Here is a 20,255-nt window from a genome sequence, read left to right as displayed (position 1 = left end):
AGTCAGTGGATCGACTTTTGTTAATCCGACCACTGTGAATATTTCCCCTGTATTACTGTCTTCACGTGCATGTGTTGTCGCTTATCCCCATACAGCTGATCTTACTTGCAAGTCCTGAATGTGTGTCCACTGTCCTGAATGCCAACTCTATTACTTTGACAATTTTTGTACACTTTCAATGGTCAAATTAACTCTGACAACACACTTACTTATCCCTTAACATTGAGTGTGTGTTGCCTAATTAAAATCTTGCAATGGAGATCCTTTTTCCCTGTGGCTATCAAACTGTACAACTCCTCCCACCTGTCATGGGGTAGACTGACTCCCCCCAACTTTGCACATCCCTCATCCTGGACTTTTCCACTCGATAATTTAATTTCATGTCTGTGCAATATTAAGACGCTTTCACTGCCTTGTAACTGTATCTTTGATGACCAATTTCCCTCCGAGATAAATAAAATTGTATCGTATCATAACTGACTTCCTCATCACAGCTACACATTAAGCCACTCTTTCATTAGGTTTTCTGAATCATGGATCAAAGTTGGTACACCTCACTTGATTCTCAGTTAAAGTGATTCATCAATAAATCTGGAAAATTTCAAAGTTGGCTTTCTTTGAGTTTAACAGGTTATTCACTAAACAATACGCAAGTGCTCCCACAACACTGATTCTGATAAATTTTGTTTGGCATTGTCATCAGTTTATGCTTGAACCATTGAGGAACTGGTCAGTGTCTTTATACTAATCTCACACTAATCCCATTATATTCTACTCACATTGTTATCAACTCTCCCCAGATTCTATCAGTCATCTTCGCAAAGGGCAAAATACAGTGTGCTGGAGGATCTCAATAGGTCAGGCAGCATCTGTGCAGGAAATGGACAGGCTAAGCTTCGGGTCGGGTCCCTTCTTCAGACTACTGTTGTACAAAGGGCAATCAAGGAAAATGTGCATGTCTTTGGCATGTGGGAGAAAACTAGAGCACCTGAAGAAAACCCACACTGTCAAAGAGAGCATGCAAACTCCACACAGACCCCACTGGAAGTTAAGATCAAACCACAGTTGAAAGAAAATGAACATTAGTGCATTTTTCAACTCTGCTAGAAGCACCCCTCATGTTTCTGCACTAGGTAGTAATATTCATTCACGGCAGTGTATTACTACTCACTGAGATTGCTGGGGCATCATTATGGATGGTTTCTGTTTGACGCTCAACGATAAGTGGCCCATTGAGTTGATCTTTGAGGGAAGTTGCAGCACTCTCTGGGCCAAGGTCTGCTGAGGGACTTGTTGAGGAAGAGGCTGGACATGTGTCAGGGTGTCTTGGTTGCTTGTGGAATGTGTGTTAGTTGATGTCTCCTCACATGCTTTACCCTTGGTTCCTGGCTTACACACACAGAGCTGGGGCCGCAGACACATCCCTCCATTCTGGCACTGAGGAGAGCAATTTGCTGTAAGAGAAAGAACACATTGATATTTAGTTTTACTCTTGGGAGAATGACAAAATAAAAATCAACAGGAAGCAAACTTGGTGAATTGCTTTAGAAATATAGGAAGAACTGCATCCCTACCCCTACTTCTTTCCACTTTCTTTACAAGGCTCTGTCTGATTTTATCTTCCCAAGTTTTCCTTTTTGGCCTAATTTACACCCTCTCACTTCATCTAAGTTTCCCCGACCTTGCCACACTTCTCCTTTCTTCTTACTGGAACATACTGGTTCTGAACTCTGATCATTTGGTCTTCAAATAAATCCCACATGTCAAATATGGATATATCCAATAACAACTACTCCCAATTTACTCTCGCTGGCTTCTACATAATAATGTTGTAAATTGCCCCAACTCAATTTAGTCGTGTTCCCCCCCCCCCCCCCCCCCACCCCCCACCCCCCACCCCCCACCCCCCACTATTCACATCTTAGCCCTTAATGAGTTGTGTCCACTGCTCCCAAAATGCTCTCCCACTGGCATGCCAGTCACCTGGTAGGACTTGTTTTCCAATACAAGGTCCAAAATAGTCCCTCCGTGACTCGAATTATTTCAAAAAAACCTTCATGGATACACCAAACAAATTCTGCCCCATCTAAGCCTCTTGCATTAAAGTAGTCCCAGTCATTTTGGAAAATGTAATCTGTTTGGCATTTTAAAGAGGCTCCTTACATTTCATCTAACTAACAAACACAAAACATAATCCTTGGGGTCATTGAAAACTCTACACAATTAAAATCTGCAATTTACCCTTTAATATATATGCAGTTTACCAATTGCCTCATGATAAGCTAATCATATTCACATGACCTTTCAAATATATATAAAGCAATCAGTCATTCTAAATTTACCCCTTCCAGCTCACTGGTAGAAGGGAGTTTTACTCTGGGGAATAAACCCTATAGATGACTAGCCCATCCCACACATCCAGATTATGTTAACAGTCCAAGTGGAATCTAATCACTACTGAAGAAGGCTCCTGTCAGAAGGAAATGTGTTGTTTACTGTGGCATTCTGCCTTAATGATCTTGGATATATTCCAATCCTGAATGGGCTCATTCCCAGGGACATTAATCCAACAAATCTCAAAACGCCTCAGGAATTCTCCACCAATTTGCTGGTAACATGTTAAATTTAAAATGCCAATTTATCCGACTGTCCAAACACCAGGACTGTCACATTACAACGTGCATTGCTAAAGGTTTCCCCCCGTCCTCGCCTTCATTCAAACCAAGCCAGCGCACAAAGAAGCAAATATAAATACATTTTTTAATTTGCCTCTATCATGCCCAATTCATATTTATGAAAGTCCTATTTAAAACATATTATCCAGAAGTCAGTGCGGAATAATGGCAATAAAACAGGTTGCCCCTGCCCCTGGGGACAGCTTTTCTTCAGGTTGCTGCCAAAGACAAGATGTGCTCGGTCACCGTAGGGGCTCCATCCATCCCCTCTCGCCTGCTGTCACTTCCAAGGTGGAGTATGTCGGAGACTCCGGGGGAGAAGGAGGAAGTGGCAGTGGTGGGGGGAGAGAGGAGAGGAAATTGGACAACTGGACTGAGCGACGGAAGAAGCAGGTGGTGGCGATCGAGTGTGGAGTGGACAAAGCCATCACCGACAGCAAGAAACAGCGGCAGGTGAGAGGGGAGGAAGCCCCATGGTGAGAAAGCGCTGTCCCCAAGGGCTACAAGGTGAGCCGCAAGAACAACCATGTCACCGGACCATGCGGTTGGTCAAGAAGGCATTGCTGGTGTACCTTGCGAGACGGGAGTGGGTCATAGTCATACAGCGTGGAAAAAGGCCCTTTGGCCCAACTTGCCCACACTGGCAAACATGTCCCAGCTACACTCGTCCTATATGCTTGCGTTTGGCTCACACCCCTCCAAACTTGTCCTATCCATGTACTTGTCCAACTGTTTCTTAAATGTTGCGATAGTACCTGCCTCAAGTACCTCCCCTGGCAGCTTGTTCCTTATACCCTTCACCCTATGTGTGAAAAGAGGTCGGAAGCCGAAGCTCTAAACAGCCGGGGAAACGGTGGGAGCCAGGGATGGGTTGGAAGGTCATTGCATTCACATTCAGTTTACATTTCGTATTTGTTTAATTTACGTTTCTGGTACTCCATGGTGCTTTAGAGACATGGAAGGAGTGTCATTAGTCATGGCTTGGGGTTTATTATCATTTCTTTATCACGTGGCCTTTATTGGTCCCGAGAAACAGATAATCCAGCAAAAGCTCTGGAACCGGGGGTGCTGGAAAATCTGTGTTCAACCTGGATTCAATGCACCAAGGAAGTTGGGAAAGTCACATTTGGTTTAAGACCATAGAATTCTTAGAGACCAAACATAAAAATCTCATCAAATACCCAAGTTGAGTAGGAGTTAACAAACCAGAGGAAAGGTGACCATAGACTTCAAAGTTGCCACGCCATCTGCCCAGAGACAGGCAGAGAACAGGAAACTCGGCTTTGAAATGAGACAGTAATGTGATGTGGATAATTAAAATGTCAACACAAGAATCTGCAGATGCTGGAATCTTGAGCAAAGTTGGAGGACCTCAGTGGATCAGGCAGCATCTGTTGAGAATGGACGATGTTTCAGATCGGGACCTTTCTTCAAACTGATTATAGAAGGAGGAGGAAAGGTGGAAAAGAGACATGGGCAGGGCAAAGCCTGACATATGATAGGTAAATACAGGTGGGGGTGGAGGTTGATGGATATAGTAAATGGCAAAGGATAGCGGTGGAAAGGAAACAAAAGTGTGTCGGATTAGGGAAGGGGAAATGTAAAGCAGGAAAGAGGGATATGGGTGGAAGGGGACATGGGCTGGGGGGGGGGGAAGGAAAGGGAAAGAGAGGGGACCCCTCTTTTTTTCCTCTCATCCCCATTCTTTTACCTTCTCCCCGTAACCATTGCCATCCTTCCTAATCAAGAACCAATCAACCTCTGCCTTAAACATACCCAAAGTCCTCACGTCCACAGCATCTGGGGCAATGAATTCCACAGATTCCACTGAGGCCGTGCTCTCTGGTTCTAGCTTCTCCCATTACTGGAAACATCCTTTCCATGTCTATAGTTAAATCTTTCATTATCCATTAGGTTTCAATGAGATCCCTCCTCAACCTTATAAACTCCAGCAAGTCCAGGCCCAGTCTTCAAACACTCATTTGTTAACCCAATCATCCCTGGGATCATTCTCATAAACCTCCTCTGCAACCTCTCCAAAGCCAACACATCCTTCTTCAGATATGGGGCCCAAACCTACTCACAATATTCCAAATGTGGCCTCACCAGTGCCTGATAAAGCCTCAGCATTTCATCCTTGCTTTTACATTCTAGTCCCATCGAAATGAATGCTAACATTGCATTTGCCTTTCTGACCATAGATTCAACCTACAAATTATCTTTTGCAAATCGTGCACCAACACTCAAGATCAAGGAGGAGGTGGTGCTGAGCGTCTTGAAGAATATTGAGGTGGATAAGTTGGAATCTATCCCAGGTTATTGAGGGAAGCAGGAGAGGAGATTGCAGGAGCCTTGACGATGGTCTTTGTTTCTTCTCTAGCCACAGGCAAGGATCCGGAGGACTGGAGAGTGTCCAATGTTGTTCCTTTGCTTAAGAAAGGAAGTAAAGAGAATCCAAGGAACTATCGGCCAGTGGTAGGGAAACTATTAATGAGAATTCTTCAGAAAAGATTTACTCACATTTGGAATTGAGAGGGCTAATTAGCAATAGCCAGCACTGCTTTGTATGCAGTAGGTCGTCTCACTAACTTGATCGGATTTTTTGAGGTGGTGATGAAGGACACTGATGAAGGTAGAGTAGTGGATGTTGTGTACATGGATTTTTGTAAGGCTTTTGATAAGGTTCCTCGTGATGGTCTGATCCAGAAGATTAAGATGCACGAGTCGTAAGGATTTAGAACTGGCTTATTCATAGAACACAGAGGGTTATGGTGGAAGGTCGATATTCTGGACATTACTAGGAGATTGCTCCCAGAACAAAGATTCATCTGCTCTTTATATACAGAATTTTCCTGCGATATTTAGTTTTATCGCAGAAGGCACTTTAGAACTACATCATGCACTTCTGAAAGACACAGCAGAGTAAACATAGCCCATTACAGACAAGCAAATGTCCTGTTACCCTTTCGACCTTATTTTATTGTTTTACGATTGCAGTTTATCCTTTGGCAACAGAGAATAGAATCTGACTAAAGTAGACTGCAGGGGAAAGAAAAACTGCAGATGCTGGTTTAAATCGAAGGTAGACACAAAATGCTGGAGTAACACAGTGAGTGGGTCACCCGCTGAGTTACTCCAGCATTTTGTATCTCACTGAAGTTGACTGCAGTGTCAGTTACACATGCTCAGTTTCAACCTTCTTTAAAGCACATAATAATTGTAACACATGAAGAGGACTTTAAGCATTTTTAAGCACTCTACCTATCTGTAAACCTTGCTGTCTCCTTGAAGCTTTGCAATTTATCTTTGACAAAACCAATCCACAGCCCACTTGCCAGCTAATCAAGATCCTGCTCTAATTTCTCATAACCACGTTTTCTATCTACAATACAACCCACTTTAATGTCATCTGAAAACTTATTAGTCATACACTGTACATTCTCATCCAAACCATTGATATAAACCACAGAGGGCAATGGGCCGAGCACTGATCCCCAAGGCATACCACTTGTCACTGGCCTCCAGTCTGAAAAAACAACCTGCCACCATCACCCTCTGCTTCCTTCCAAGAATACAATTTTCTATCTTTGGGGAATAAAAAGGAGAGAAGAACTTAGGTGGGCCAAAAGAGACCACAAAATAGTTTTGGAGAGTCAATTTCTTTTAACTCCCAAAGCTTTTTATTTCTATACTAGACCAAGTTGGGCCCAAACCTCTCCTGCATTGGTGCAGCACCCTCTCCTCCCCCCCTCCCCTTCCTCCCCCCTCCCTCCACCATCCCCCTCAACCCCCCCCCCCCCTTATCCCTCCTTCCCCCCTCCATTCTTAGGAGATAGATTTAAACTTTAAAATGTGAATAACTTTAAAAATATAACACCGATTTCAATGAAACTTCTTCCACTAGCACCAAAGCAACGACGGTGAGTAAGGTGGGCCTAAAATTGTCACGCTATTGTGTACCGTTTTGGCTGTAGTTCAGGAACAAACAAACGAGAGTTTTAGTATATAGCTATTTTTAAAAAGAGGATAACCAGGGAGAAGGTCTGACGCTCATGGATCAAGAAGAAAATTTCTGCTTGAAGTCTGGGGAGGTACTAACCGAGTACTTTGAGCATAAAAGTCAGAAACCTGTGATGCAGCTTTATACGACTTTGGTTAGGCACATTTGGAGTATTGTGTGCAATTCTGGTCATCCCATTACAGAGAGGATGTGGTGGAAATGGTACAGAGGGCATTTACCAGAATTATGCATAGATTAGGGGGTATTAGATACAGGGAGAGTTTCGCACACTTGGATTTTTTACCTAGAGGTTGCGGGGAGATGTGATAGTATATAAAATTATGAGGCACCAAATCGGGTAGACAGTCAAAACCTTTTTCCCCAGGGTAGAAATGTCCAACATTGAGGGCATAGCTATAAGATGAGTAGGGGAAAGTTTAATGGGGACTAGCACAAGTGTGCCCGTTCGGCCCGTCCTCGTAGGGTTTCCATTGTAACCGGGAGGGGAGTGGGGGGTAGGGAAGGGGGAGGGAGGGAGGAGGGGAGGGGGAGGGATGGGGGGGAAGGGGGGGAGGGGGAGGGAGAGGGGAGGGAGGGGGGTAGGGGGGAGGGGGAGGGAGGGGTAGGGGAGGGTAGGGGAGGGGGAGGGAGAGGGGAGGGAGGGGGGTAGTGGGGGAGGGGAAGGGGAGGGGGAAGGGGAGGGGGAAGGGGGAGGGAGGGGGACCTCCCCTTTTCCCAGTACCCCTCTTTCCCCGTTGGGCCCGTCCTCGTAGGGTTTCCATTGTAACCGGGAGGAGGGGAGGGAGGGAAGGGGGAGGGAGGGAGGAGGGGAGGGGAAGGGAGGGGGGGAAGGGGGGGAGGGAGGGAGGGGGGTAGGGGAGGGAGGGGGGAGGGGAGGGGGGAAGGGTGAGGGAGGGGGACCTCCCCTTTTCCCAGTACCCCTCTTTCCCCGTTGGGCCGTCCTCGTAGGGTTTCCATTTTAACCGGGAGGAGGGGAGGGAGGGAAGGGGGAGGGAGGGAGGAGGGAGGTGTGGAGGGAGGAGGGGGAGGGAGGGAGGGAGGGAGGTAGGGGAGGGGGGAGGGAGGGGGGAAGTGGGGAGGGAGGGGGACCTCCCCTTTTCCCAGTAGCCCTCTTTCCCCGTTGGGCCCGTCCTCGTAGGGTTTCCATTGTAACCGGGAGGAGGGGAGGCAGGGAAGGGAGGGAGGAGGGGAGGGGGAGGGGAGGGTGGAGGGGAAGGGGGGAGGGAGAGGGGAGGGAGGGGGGGAGGGGGAGGGAGGGGAGTGAGCGGGGAGGGGGACCTCCCCTTTTCCCAGTACCCCTCTTTTCCCGTTGAGCCCGTCTTCGTAGGGTTTCCATTGTAACTGGTAGGGGATTGGGGGGGGGGGGGTAAGGGGAGGGAGGGAGGTGTGGAGGGGGGGGGAGGGAGGGGGAGGGGAGGGGGGGAAGAGGGGGGAGGGAGGGGGGAGGGGAGGGGGGAAGGGAGGGGGGAGGGAGGGATGGAGGGGACGGGGGAGTTAGGGGGGAGGGGTGAGGGAGGGTGGAGGGAGTTGGGGAGGGAGGGGGAGGAGTTTTAGGAGGGAGTGGGGATGGAGGTGGGAAGGAGGGGGGAGGAAGGGGTTGAGGGGGGAAAGGAGACCTCCCCTTTTCCCAGTACCCCTCTTTCCCCCCACCACCAAGCCCCCTCCGCAACGATCTCTCTCCCCCAGACACACTCTCAGTGTCTTTTCACAAAATTTCCGGTCACTAAGCTTCCGGTCTTAAGCTCAGGGGTGACCGAGCTTTTGCGGTTGCAGCTCCTAGACTGTGGAACAGCATCCCTCTCCCCATCAGAACTGCCCCCTCCATCCACTCCTTTAAGTCCAGGCTCAAAACCTATTTCTACTCCCTAGCGTTTGAGGCTCATTGAGGAGGTGCTGTGAACTGTTTGCGTGCCACTGTATGTTTCATTTTTTTCCTTAGTACCTAATCAGATGTACAGCACTTTGGTCAATGTGGGTTGTTTTAAAATGTGCTATACAAATAAAATTGACTGGACTTGACCAAGTGCTTCTCATAAAAAAATGTAAATTTGTAAAGAGTAGACACCCAATAGCAGCTGCTTGTCCATTGTGACATCACAAGCTGAATACCGCGGGGGGGGGCAAGGGGGGTCAGCTCGAGTTCATCTCACAGGGGCATTGTGACATCACAATGAAGATTAATCCGCACCGCAGCGCCCCCCTTCTGTAAAACCTTCGATAAATCAGGGGGGGCAGCGCTTTAAAACCTTTGTAACTTAAAATATATACGACCAAATTAAATGAAAATATCACGGCCGGTTAGCCGGGAGGTTGGTGATTAAGTCGGTGCAAAAACCGTGGCGCGACTGTTTACCGTTTTGCCGAAATCACTGATACAAATAAACATGTAACAAACATATTGATATATTCACAAGATCTGAGTTTTAATAGTATACTAGCACAAGTGTGCCCGTTGGGCCCGTCCTCGTAGGGTTTCCATTGTAACCGGGAGGGGAGTGGGGGGAGGGAAGGGGGAGGGAGGGAGGAGGGAGGTGTGGAGGGGGAGGGGGAGGGGGAGGGAGGGGGGTGGGGAGGGGGGAAGGGAGGGGGGAGGGAGAGGGGTAGGGAGGGAGAGGGGTAGGGAGGGAGAGGGGTAGGGAGGGAGAGGGGTAGGGAGGGAGAGGGGTAGGGGGGAGGGAGGGGGGGAGGGGGGAGGGGGAGGGAGGGGGGGAGGGAGGGGGGGAGGGAGGGGGACCTCCCCTTTTCCCAGTACCCCTCTTTCCCCGTTGGGCCCGTCCTTGTAGGGTTTCCATTGTAACCGGGAGGAGGGGAGGGAGGGAAGGGGGAGGGAGGGAGGAGGGGAGGGAGGGGGGACAGGAGGGGGGGGAGGGGGGAAGGGGGGGAGGGAGAGGGGAGGGAGGGGGTAGGGGGAGGGAGAGGGGAGGGAGGGGGACCTCCCCTTTTCCCAGTACCCCTTTCCCCGTTGGGCCCGTCCTCGTAGGGTTTCCATTGTAACCGGGAGGAGGGGAGGGAGGGAAGGGGGAGGAAGGGAGGAGGGAGGTGTGGAGGGAGGAGGTGAGGGGGAGGGAGGGGGGGAGGGGAGGGGGAAGGGGGGGAGGGGGGAGGGAGAGTGGAGGGAGGGGGGTAGGGGGGAGGTGGAGGGAGGGAGGAGGGAGGGGGGAGGGGAAGGGGGGAGGGAGGGGGACCTCCCCTTTTCCCAGTTCCCCTCTTTCCCCGTTGGGCCCGTCCTCGTAGGGTTTCCATTGTAACCGGGAGGACGGGAGTGAGGGAAGGGGGAGGACGGGAGTGAGGGAAGGGGGAGGGAGGGAGGAGGGAGGTGTGGAGGGAGGAGGGGAGGGGGAGGGAGGGGGGAGGGGAGGGGGAAGGGGGAGGGAGAGGGGAGGGAGGGGGGTAGGGGGGGGAGGGAGGGGGGAGGAGGGGGACCTCCACTTTTCCCAGTACCCCTCTTTCCCCGTTGGGCCCGTCCTCATAGGGTTTCCTTTGTAACCGGGAGGAGGGGAGGGAGGGAAGGGAGTGGGAGGGAGGAGGGAGGTGTGGAGGGAGGAGGGGAGGGGGGAGGGAAGGGGGGAGGGAGAGGGGAGGGAGGGGGCCCGTCCCCGTAGGGTTTCCATTGTAACCGGGAGGGGGGGAGGGAGGGTGGAAAGAGCATCCCTCTCCCCATCAGAACTGCCCCCTCCATCGACTCCTTTAAGTCCAGGCTCAAAACCTATTTCTACTCCCTAGCGTTTGAGGCTCATTGAGGAGGCGCTGTGAACTGTTTGTGTGCTACTGTATGTTTCATTTTTTTCCTTAGTACCTAATCAGATGTACAGCACTTTGGTCAACGTGGGTTGTTTTTAAATGTGCTATACAAATATAATTGACTTGACTTGACAGCTTTTCGCAACAATGTAGCACAGGGGCATTGTGACGTCACACGCTGAATACCGCGGGGTGGGGGAAGGGGGGTCAGCTCGAGTTCATCTCACAGGGGCATTGTGACATCACAATGAAGATTAATCCGCACCGCAGCGCCCCCCTTCTGTCAAAACTTCGATAAATGAGGGGGGGCAGCGGTTTAAAACCTCTGTAACTTAAAAAATATGCGACCGAATTAAATATAAATATCATTTTCCAGCAGCGAACCGCGTGGTGATTAAGGCCGTACAAAAATCGTGGCGCTACGGTTTACCGTTTTGCCGAAATTGCCGCATTCAGCCGACGTCAGTGAAATATATATACATACATACAAGATCTGAGTTTTAATAGTATACTAGAACAAGTGTGCCCGTTCAAAGCGGGCCCTTTGGGCCCGTCCCCACACCTCCCATTTTCTCCTCCCCCAGCCCCACTCTTACTCTCCCCACACCCTCCCCTTGGGCGGTGAGGTAGTGGTGGAGGGAGGGAGGTGTTGAGGATGGACCCGGGGGGGGGGGGGGAGATAGCGGGGAGATGTTCTCCCGGGTGTGGGAGAGAGGAGAGAAGCAGGGGGTGAGAGGAGAGGTGAGCCGGTGATCGCGGGCTGGCGCCGCTAACGGCGTCCATTTTTTTGTTGCGAGTGAGGAGATTCCGCGCATGCGTGCTGAGCACAGAGTGAGGAGATTCCGCGCATGCGTACTGAGCACTGCCTCACCGCAGCGCCCTCTATCGAAACCTCAATAAGGGGGGGGGCATTGCATTAAAACCTGTGTAACTTAAAAAATATGCGACAGAATTAAATAAAAAAATCATTTTCCAGCATTGGCCCGCGTGGTGATTAAGGCGGTACAAAAATCGTGGCGCTACGGTTCACCGTTTTGCCGTATTCAGCCGACATCAGTGGAATATATATACAACGCTACAAGATCTGAGTTTTAGTAGTATATAGACTAGAACAAGTGTGCCCGTTCAAAGCGGGCCCTTTGGGCCCGTCCCCACACCTCCCATTTTCTCCTCCCCCAGCCCCACTCTTACTCTCCCCACACCCTCCCCTTGGGCGGTGAGGTAGTGGTGGAGGGAGGGAGGTGTTGAGGATGGACCCGGGGGGGGGGGGGGATAGCGGGGAGATGTTCTCCCGGGTGTGGGAGAGAGGAGAGAAGCAGGGGGTGAGAGGAGAGGTGAGCCGGTGATCGCGGGCTGGCGCCGCTAACGGCGTCCATTTTTTTGTTGCGAGTGAGGAGATTCCGCGCATGCGTGCTGAGCACAGAGTGAGGAGATTCCGCGCATGCGTACTGAGCACTGCCTCACCGCAGCGCCCTCTATCGAAACCTCAATAAGGGGGGGGGGCATTGCATTAAAACCTGTGTAACTTAAAAAATATGCGACAGAATTAAATAAAGGCGGTACAAAAATCGTGGCGCTACGGTTCACCGTTTTGCCGTATTCAGCCGACATCAGTGGAATATATATACAACGCTACAAGATCTGAGTTTTAGTAGTATATAGATAGATAGATAGATGTGGAGGGCATCTATATACTAAAACTCTCATTTGTTATCTTGTTTGTGACTGAACTTTAGACAAAACAGTACACGATAGCGCGACAATTTTAGGCCCACCTTACTCACCATTGTCACTTTAGTGATAATGCAAGTAGTTTTATTGAAATCGGTGTTATATTTTTTAAGTTATTCACATTTTAAAATTTAAAAGGAGGGGAGGGCGAGTGGGGGAAGGGGGGAGTGGGGGAGAAGGGAGAGGGGGGTTGAGGAGAGAGGGGAGGACAGGGTGCTGCACCAATGCAGGAGAGCTTTGGGCCCAACGGGTCCACTTTGTCTATTTATTTTTAAAACAGAGAGTAGTGGGGGCCGCGAACACATTGCCAGAGGTGATGGTGGAGGCAGATACGATAGTGGCATTTAAGATGCTTTTAGAAAACACGCGGAATAGGAGGGATATGGATCATGTAGAGGAAGATAAAATCAGTTTAACGTAGCATTATGTTCAACACAAACATTGTAGGCTGTACTGTTCTATGATCTACATATGCCTGGAACATGCTGCCAGCGTTTGGTCGAGGCAGATAAAATAGAGGTATTTAAGAAGCTTTTGGATAGACACATGGATATGCAGGGAATTAAGGGATATGGATTATGTGCAGGTAGATAAGAGATGGTCTTGGCATCTTTATCGGCATAGATATTGTAGGCTAAAGGACTGTTCTTGTGTTGCACTGTTCTATGGTCTAAAGAAGGAATATACCAGTGTTGGTTCATCATTTGTCTTATTTGTTAGTATCACAAAATGCTGGAGTAACTCAGCTGGTCAGGCAGCATCTCTGGAGAGAAGGAATGGGTGACGTTTCGGGTCAAGACCCTTCTTCAGACTTATCTGTTAAGTAATCAATTGCCACCATCCCTAATTTAGTAGAAAAAAACGTGATGTAACTTTACAGCAACTAAATAGACAGAAAAGGATGATGTCACTCATAAAATATGCAGTTAATTTAACCCAATGTAAAGTAAGCCTGAACTTTGGTACATTCAGTCTGTTTCAGCCAATCTAAACTGTTTTGAACAGTTAACATCCAAATTAGGCAAAATATGTGAAGTTCTGGGTGCAGCGACTCCACTGTGCCCGAGCCGAAAATCCTAAGTCTCAGTAAACAATTATTGAAAACTAATTTTGGGTCCACTTTAAATTGGTATAAATTAGTTTGGGATGCTGTGGCTGCTTTTAAACCAAGTCACATTTGCAGGGATCTGAAGGACAAAATATGTAACTTTTCATATTTGACACAAGGAATACTGCCTTCTTTACCTGTACTGTCTTAGCTCTGGGCCATTTTGGACATATTTCTTTATAGTGAGCAAATTTAATGCTCTGGAAGAATTTCTAACTCATTCCTTCACGACTGACACATCGTCAATAAGTGAGCAGCGAATCCAAAATGTGGGAGCATGGTATATGGGCGGCACGGTGGCCCAGCGGTGGAGTTGCTGCCTTACAGCGAATGCAGCGTTGGAGACTCAGGTTCGATCCTGACTACGGGCGCCGTCTGTACGGAGTTTGTACGTTCTCCCCGTGACCTGCGTGGGTTTTCTCCGAGATCTTCGGTTTCCTCCCACACTCCAAAGATGTACAGGTATGTAGGTTAATTGACTGGGTAAATGTAAAAATTGGCCCTAGTGTGCGTAGGATAGTGTTAGTGTGCGAGGATCGCTGGGCGGCGCGGACTCGGTGGGCCGAAGGGCCTGTTTCCGCGCTGTGTCTCTAAAAAAAAAATCTATATCTTCCTGCATAATCCCAAACCACTCACTAAGAACGCCATCTAGTGGTAAACTCAAATTAAATTTACCTCTGCAACATGCTCAACTAAAAAATATCCTAATTATATTCCTGTATAAAGTACCAAGACATCAGGTTTTCAACTAATAATCTTTGTTTATTAAATCTTTTTTCTCTTTGTAACTGGTCAGTTTAATGGTGTGCTTTCTATATTACGGCAGTAAAAAAATCTTTAAGAAATGCAGCGAGCCAACACTTAAATGGTTCTTCATGGTGATTCATCTATTTTTCAAATGGAAAAATATTCTGCATTAATAAAACAAAATTCAGAGAACTGCTGTAACACTAGAATTACATGATAGCATTCTCAGCCAAAACAAATTTCACTACATTCCCCATGACACCATCTATATCTCAGTTACACTTGCAAGCTGCAATGTTGACTGAAGTCAATGGGCCCGAAATTCAAGTGCACACGATAGACTGCTTGAGAAGAGGCCCAACTGATTCTGATTGTGCAGTTGGACCCATGTTGAATACTCCCATGTGCTCATGAGTATGTATACACACAAAGAGCCAGTGTGAGAGACAGAAACAGAGAAAAAAACAGCAATGACAAAGATGAATGGCTGTACAGCCAAGAAGACAGAGAATACAGGGAGAGAGTTTACAAATACTTTGTCATTCAGAATATCTTGCAGTATTTTGTATACAGTGAGGTAACTGAAATACACTGTCATTGCTCTTATGTTTGCAAGCTAACAATTTTACATGAATATCCTCAAGTCCTCTATGCTTAACCATCCTTATTTTTATTACACAGCTTTTATTTTTAAACCGCACATTGCACACTTCTTTGTTATTTGCAATAAAATCACAAGCCTCAAATGCAGGGAAAGAGTACACTGGGATATAGTTCACATCAACAATAACCCAGCCTTCAATGTTTTGATGGAAAATTCACAGGGAATGCATCCCAGTTTTCCAAAATGCATTCCCATCAAGTGGAAGTCAACATCATCGCCAAGCACCACCATCCCTTCCCATCATTAGAGGACTGGATTGTCTACGCACTGTTGATTGCAAACATGGTGACTGCCATGATCAGCTACCAGTTAATAGGAAAATCATTGTAAATATCAGCATTTATCATGCTCCGTTTGACACGTGTAGGCCATCCACAGCAAAATAAAAGATTGAATTAACCTGCTCCAGTGATCTCCAGAAAAGGAAAATGAAATGATACCGTGAAAATAATTTCAGCTCTTAAGACAAAACAGCTAATAAAATTATTATGGCTTTACTCTTCTGGCTGAGGATGTGCCAGAAATTATCAATGGGCTCATTTATCCTGGCCAGCGATTCATTTCAAGTGTTTGTTGTTGCTTACATCAATACATGGGACTGCGTTCCCTGCAAGTGATGCTGTTCACATCCAGGAAGGATAAACGCACTGCACCTGGTCACAGCTGCCACCCACCTGCACCCAAAGCCCCTTTCCCAGAAAACACATGATTCAGACACCGAGGCAAAACCCAACCTTTCCCACCCAAGCCCGCAGGGTATTTTCCAGCCTTAAATTGTAGTGAATTACATGATATAATTAAATAATGCCATAATATCACAATGAACTGCCAGGTCCCAAACTGCAGGGAGAACCTCAACGAATCATACAGATGTGCAAGCTGTAACTCGCACTTCGAGGCTCACACAGCAAGCAATGGAACTAATGCTGACAGTGTTTGGGTTATGGTACATCATATAAGGAGATGAAATGTGTTACTACAATAATGATGGAAACAAAGAGTCTGGATATGGCTCTGTTACAGTTCGGGAGTGATATTGATGAAGACAATGAAAGAGAGGCATACTGTGTTATAAACAAAGATATGGAGTCTGGGAGTGATATTAATACAGGTGGTTCCCACTTTATGGCTGCTTGGGTAATGGAAATTTGCCCTAATGGAATTTACAAATCATTCCCCAAAAATTGGATATACAGAATAAAATTCACCCTCAGAATTTATGCAAAAAAAGGCAAACGAATGCACAAAGTGCATTTTTTTCAATTCTCGTTTCCCATGCACAGGTGACACAGCGTTGTGTTACAGAGTGTTACAATACAGACTGTTCCCAAGGAAAATAATCCGCCTGTAACATGAGTGATCACCTGTAAAGATAGTGAAAGAGTTTGGGTCTGTAGGTGTTTCAAAAGATGAGGTAGAGCCTTTGTTTGACAATGATGGGGAGATAGATTCTGGGAATGATCCATTCACAGCTTGTTCGTGTTACATTTCATCGCACAGAGTCAGCATCTGACTGTGACACTCGTGGTGATATGGAGTCTCGGTCTAAACAGTGACAGTGCCAATATCAAGTCTGGATCTGACAATGTTATGGATGGAGATATTGTATATGTTCATGACAGTGTTACTGATGGAGATATGAAGGTTGGGTCTGATGGTGTTAGATTTGGAAATAAGGAGTCTGAAAGCATTGCAAACATGGAATGCAGACTGAGTGTTATGGGCAGCATATACGTTATGGGTCTGACACTGTTTCATATTGTGAGGTCTGGAGCTGACATTGTTACAAATGAAGTCTGGTTGCGACATTGTAGACCAATAATGAATGTGAGTGTGACAGTGTCGTAGATGGAGACACGGAATCTGGGTCTGATAGTGTTGCTGACAGAGACAAGGAGTCTGGTACTGACTCTGTCACAGACAAAGACACAGAATCTGGGGCTTTCTGTTCCAGCCAAACATCTGGAGTCTTTGCTGGACAGCATTACTGGTGAAGATATCACATTCGGGTGTGGCTGTATCACCGCCATATGGAATCTGGGTTCGATAGTGTCAAAGACAGAGATACAAAGTCTGCTCTGACAGCATCACAAATGGACATGTGGAGCCTGGTTCTGAGTGTTACAGGCAGATATATGGTCAGGCTGCATGTCTTGGTCTGGGTTTGGCTTTGTTAGAGGTGGAGATATATGGAGTATGGGTCCGGATGTGCCACAGGTGGAGATATAAAGTTTGAGGCTGGCTTTGGTTGTTTTATGGACATACACTTGGAATCTGGTTATTATGGACAGAATATGGAGTCTGGACTTGTTTTTTTTTTGCAGATGGATGTATGGAGTCTGCCCAGGCAGTGTCACAGATGTGGAGATACCCAGAATGGAGTGTGGATCAACTTCCCTGCAGTGGTAATGGAAAGACTCAATAACTTGCTTTCTCTAACACTTTCAGATGATATTGCTTAAAAGTTCAAAATAAATCACCACCTACCAAGAAGTCAGTGAGTATTGAACCAAAGTAACTTACGTTTGGTGCATCTTTGGGAGCCAGGAACTTGAGCCCATCCATGACAGCACTGCCCACCGCAAACATTAACTCTGCAAATCACAATGTGGCAGATTAATCAGAAGAATGAGATATTGACTAATAGAACATTTATTTTACAGTTATCCGTCTGCCAATAAAACCTACACAGTAAATTGGAAAGTCAAGCCAGGGAGGATCTACACAGTGAATGGCAGGGCTCTGGGGAGTTGTAGAGCAGAGAGATCTTGGAATGCAGGTAGTCAAACTATACATAGTATAAAGATGTTGTAAAGCTGGAAATGATGCAGAAAAGATTTACAAGGATGTTGCCAGGACTTGGGGGCCTGAGCTATAGGGAGGTCGACCAGGCTAGGACTTTATTCCTTGGAGCATAGCAGGATAAAGGGTGATCTTATAGAGGTGTACGATATCATGAGGAATAGATAGGGTAAATGCAGAGACTGTTACCCAGAGTAGGGTAATCGAGAACCAAAGGACATGGGTTTAAGGTGAGGGGGGAAATATCTAATAGAAACCTGAAGGGCAACTTTATTTACCCAAAAGGTGGTGGATGTATGAAATGAGTTGCCGGAGGAGGCAGTTGACTATCACAACATTTAAGAAACATTTAGACAGGTACATGGATAAAGTGGGTTTGGAGGGATGTGGGCCAAACACAAGCAGATGGAATGAAAATGGGATGGGATTGGTCGGTGCGGGCAAGTGGGCCTGTTTCCACGCTGCATAAATCTATGCCTCCCTGTTAGTTCAATGCATGCACCTGACAACTGATTATTTTAGGTCTTCAAAAAGAGAGACACGAAATCAAATATCCTTCCAATTACCAAACTATCCAATGCATCCAAGTGCTCAGCAATCTCCTGTATCAACAAGAAATTACTTCCTGTTTAAGTGAGTCGGTGATGGCAAGCATCCCAAAAGTGAAAGGAATACTGTACTTCTTGAGGGAGTTGCACAAATTCATTCGTTTCGGAGGTGCATCACCCCCCGAGTTCGGAAACCTCTGGTCCAGCTTCTCAGCAGCTGGAACTATCAGGCCAAATATCGCAATGCATAAAAATATTTGGATCAGCCTCAAGGGCACAATCACTTGCGTCAAGATTCTGAACATCCAAGACGCCGGGTCAAGACCGGCGATTACAAACAAAAGTCAAACATTTCCACAGCAAAACCTTTCAATTTAAGATCACCAACTGAAAAGCCCCCGGGGATTAGTGCCTCCACGGCGTGTCTCTCGAGTCATGAATGTCAATTACAAATTCTAGGGCCATGGTGTTTCTTCCATGAATTGATCCCCCACCTTCCCAGAAATGCAACTTGCCGAGTTCCTTGCCACAAATCACAATAATACCCATTTAACTACCTCGGTGGCGAGGGGCATGCTATATCTTCTCTGAAAATGATCCCATTATTGCACTGTTTCTGCAGAGCACGTGAACAGGTGTTTCCCATTCATCGCTGAGCTCCGTGCCGCTACTGTGCGCACCGACTAAAAAAGTTGCACCTACATGTTGCATGTCGCAAGAAGCAAGTAAACTGGCACTCGGCGGAAAACTCCCAATCCCACTTGGGAGAGAGATATCAAATTTTCCCTGAAGCTGGTTTCTATAATTATAATCAGTGCCTTGCCACTTATCCTGAAGGGCACTTTCACCCAGAACAACTGACGATGGGGTTAAGGACATCATATTCATCATTAGGAAGGCCATTGGTATTTTTCCGCGGGGTGGTCCAGGCACACAATTAATAGGCGAAGTCGAGCGAGAAGGAAATAGTTTGGCTACGAAATACTTCTCCGGCCGCAGGTCAAATGTGAACACTAATGATAGCGTCAAGGGATATCTTACCCGTTAAGCTGTTGTTTTTGGTAGTGCATTGGGTGCCTGATGGGCTGTTGTTGAGGAGACTTGGAGTGGTGCTGCTGGTAGAACTGGTGGGAGTGGTAGTGGGCGAGGAGCTGTTGCTGCTGCTGGAAACGCGGGCTCGCCTTGCCCATTCGCCGGGTTCTGACCTGAGGCGAAGTCCTGTAGCTGGTCTTCACCTGCAGCACAGGAGCCGAGCCCTGCGCCCTCACGATGTAGGAGGAGGAGGAGGAGGAGGAGGAAGAGCCGTGCCTGGCGCCGAAGGACGAGACGCTGCTGGTCCGCCCGATGCTGCCGCCGCTTGTCCCGCCGCCCAGCGGACCTTTGGCCGGGTGAAGTACATACGTGATCCTCCTGAATGTCCTCTTGTCACCCCAGGCATGGTGCGGCTCAAAGACAGACACCAGCCACAGTAACACACTGTACCTCATCCACTCCATGTGTCGATGTCGGGGAAGGGGGGAGGCTGTAGTTTAGATCTCCACTCCGCTCAGAATTATTGATGTGTTGCCTGGCTGCCCCTTGAACACAGTCACTGCACTGCCCTGCCTGGGCTGCTTTAAACACAGTCCCTGCCTTGCCTGGCTGCCTTTAACACAGTCCCTGCCCTGGCTGCTCCCCTCGTTCGGCAGAATGCAAAGACGTCCTGTTATAAATATATTATTTTTTCTATATATAAAATATAAAACGCTGGCTGCCAATAGTCTCCCGGAAAAGATAACTTTACAATACTTTTTTTAAAGACTGAAGCTCGTAGAGTGCAAATAAATAAATAAGAGAGAGACGCACAGCAGCAGATGTCAGATGGTATCGCGATGGTTGTAAAGTATTTTAGTTTGAACAGATTGAAAGTATTTAAAAAGTTTTTTTAAAGGAGGGAGGGAGAGGGTGGGTTGGAGTTGGAGTCACAGCTTCGCCGGCCAATCTCGGGCAGACATGACGTCAAACACAAAGAGGGTCTGGGACTGGGACTGCCCTTTTCCGCAGAGTTACCGACAGGAAAACAGGCTGCTGCTGGAGGCAGGTTGCAGCTAACGCGGGGAAGGGAAGGGAAGGGAGGGGTGTGGGCTGGGGAAGGGAGGGGTGCGGGCTCAGGGGGAGGGAAGGGGGGGGTGCGGGCTCAGGGGGAGGGGAGGGGGGCTCAGAGGGAGGGAACGGGGAG

The 20,255-nt window shown here is 47.7% G+C and overlaps 1 protein-coding gene across 6 annotated transcripts in view; it reads right to left on the bottom strand.

Annotated features, from left to right (window-relative positions):
- Positions 1 to 19,900, bottom strand: part of LOC144596672 (latent-transforming growth factor beta-binding protein 1-like) — a 289,705-nt gene extending 269,805 nt beyond the window's left edge. For 5 of the 6 annotated variants that reach the window (XM_078405313.1, XM_078405317.1, XM_078405316.1 and 2 more), the window contains exons 1-3: positions 19,079 to 19,900; positions 17,211 to 17,281; positions 1,172 to 1,454 (exon numbers count right to left, since the gene is read on the bottom strand). In XM_078405313.1, the coding sequence (XP_078261439.1) occupies positions 1,172 to 1,454; positions 17,211 to 17,281; positions 19,079 to 19,533 (809 nt within the window). In that variant the 5' untranslated portion in view covers positions 19,534 to 19,900. The remainder of the gene's footprint in view (positions 1 to 1,171; positions 1,455 to 17,210; positions 17,282 to 19,078) is intronic. The other variant, XM_078405319.1, reaches the window with a different exon arrangement.
- Positions 19,901 to 20,255: the final 355 nt, after the last annotated feature.

This window comes from Rhinoraja longicauda, chromosome 9 (assembly GCF_053455715.1).
Source record: "Rhinoraja longicauda isolate Sanriku21f chromosome 9, sRhiLon1.1, whole genome shotgun sequence".
NCBI lineage: Eukaryota > Metazoa > Chordata > Chondrichthyes > Rajiformes > Arhynchobatidae > Rhinoraja > Rhinoraja longicauda.
This window is presented reverse-complemented; position numbering and strand designations above follow the sequence as displayed.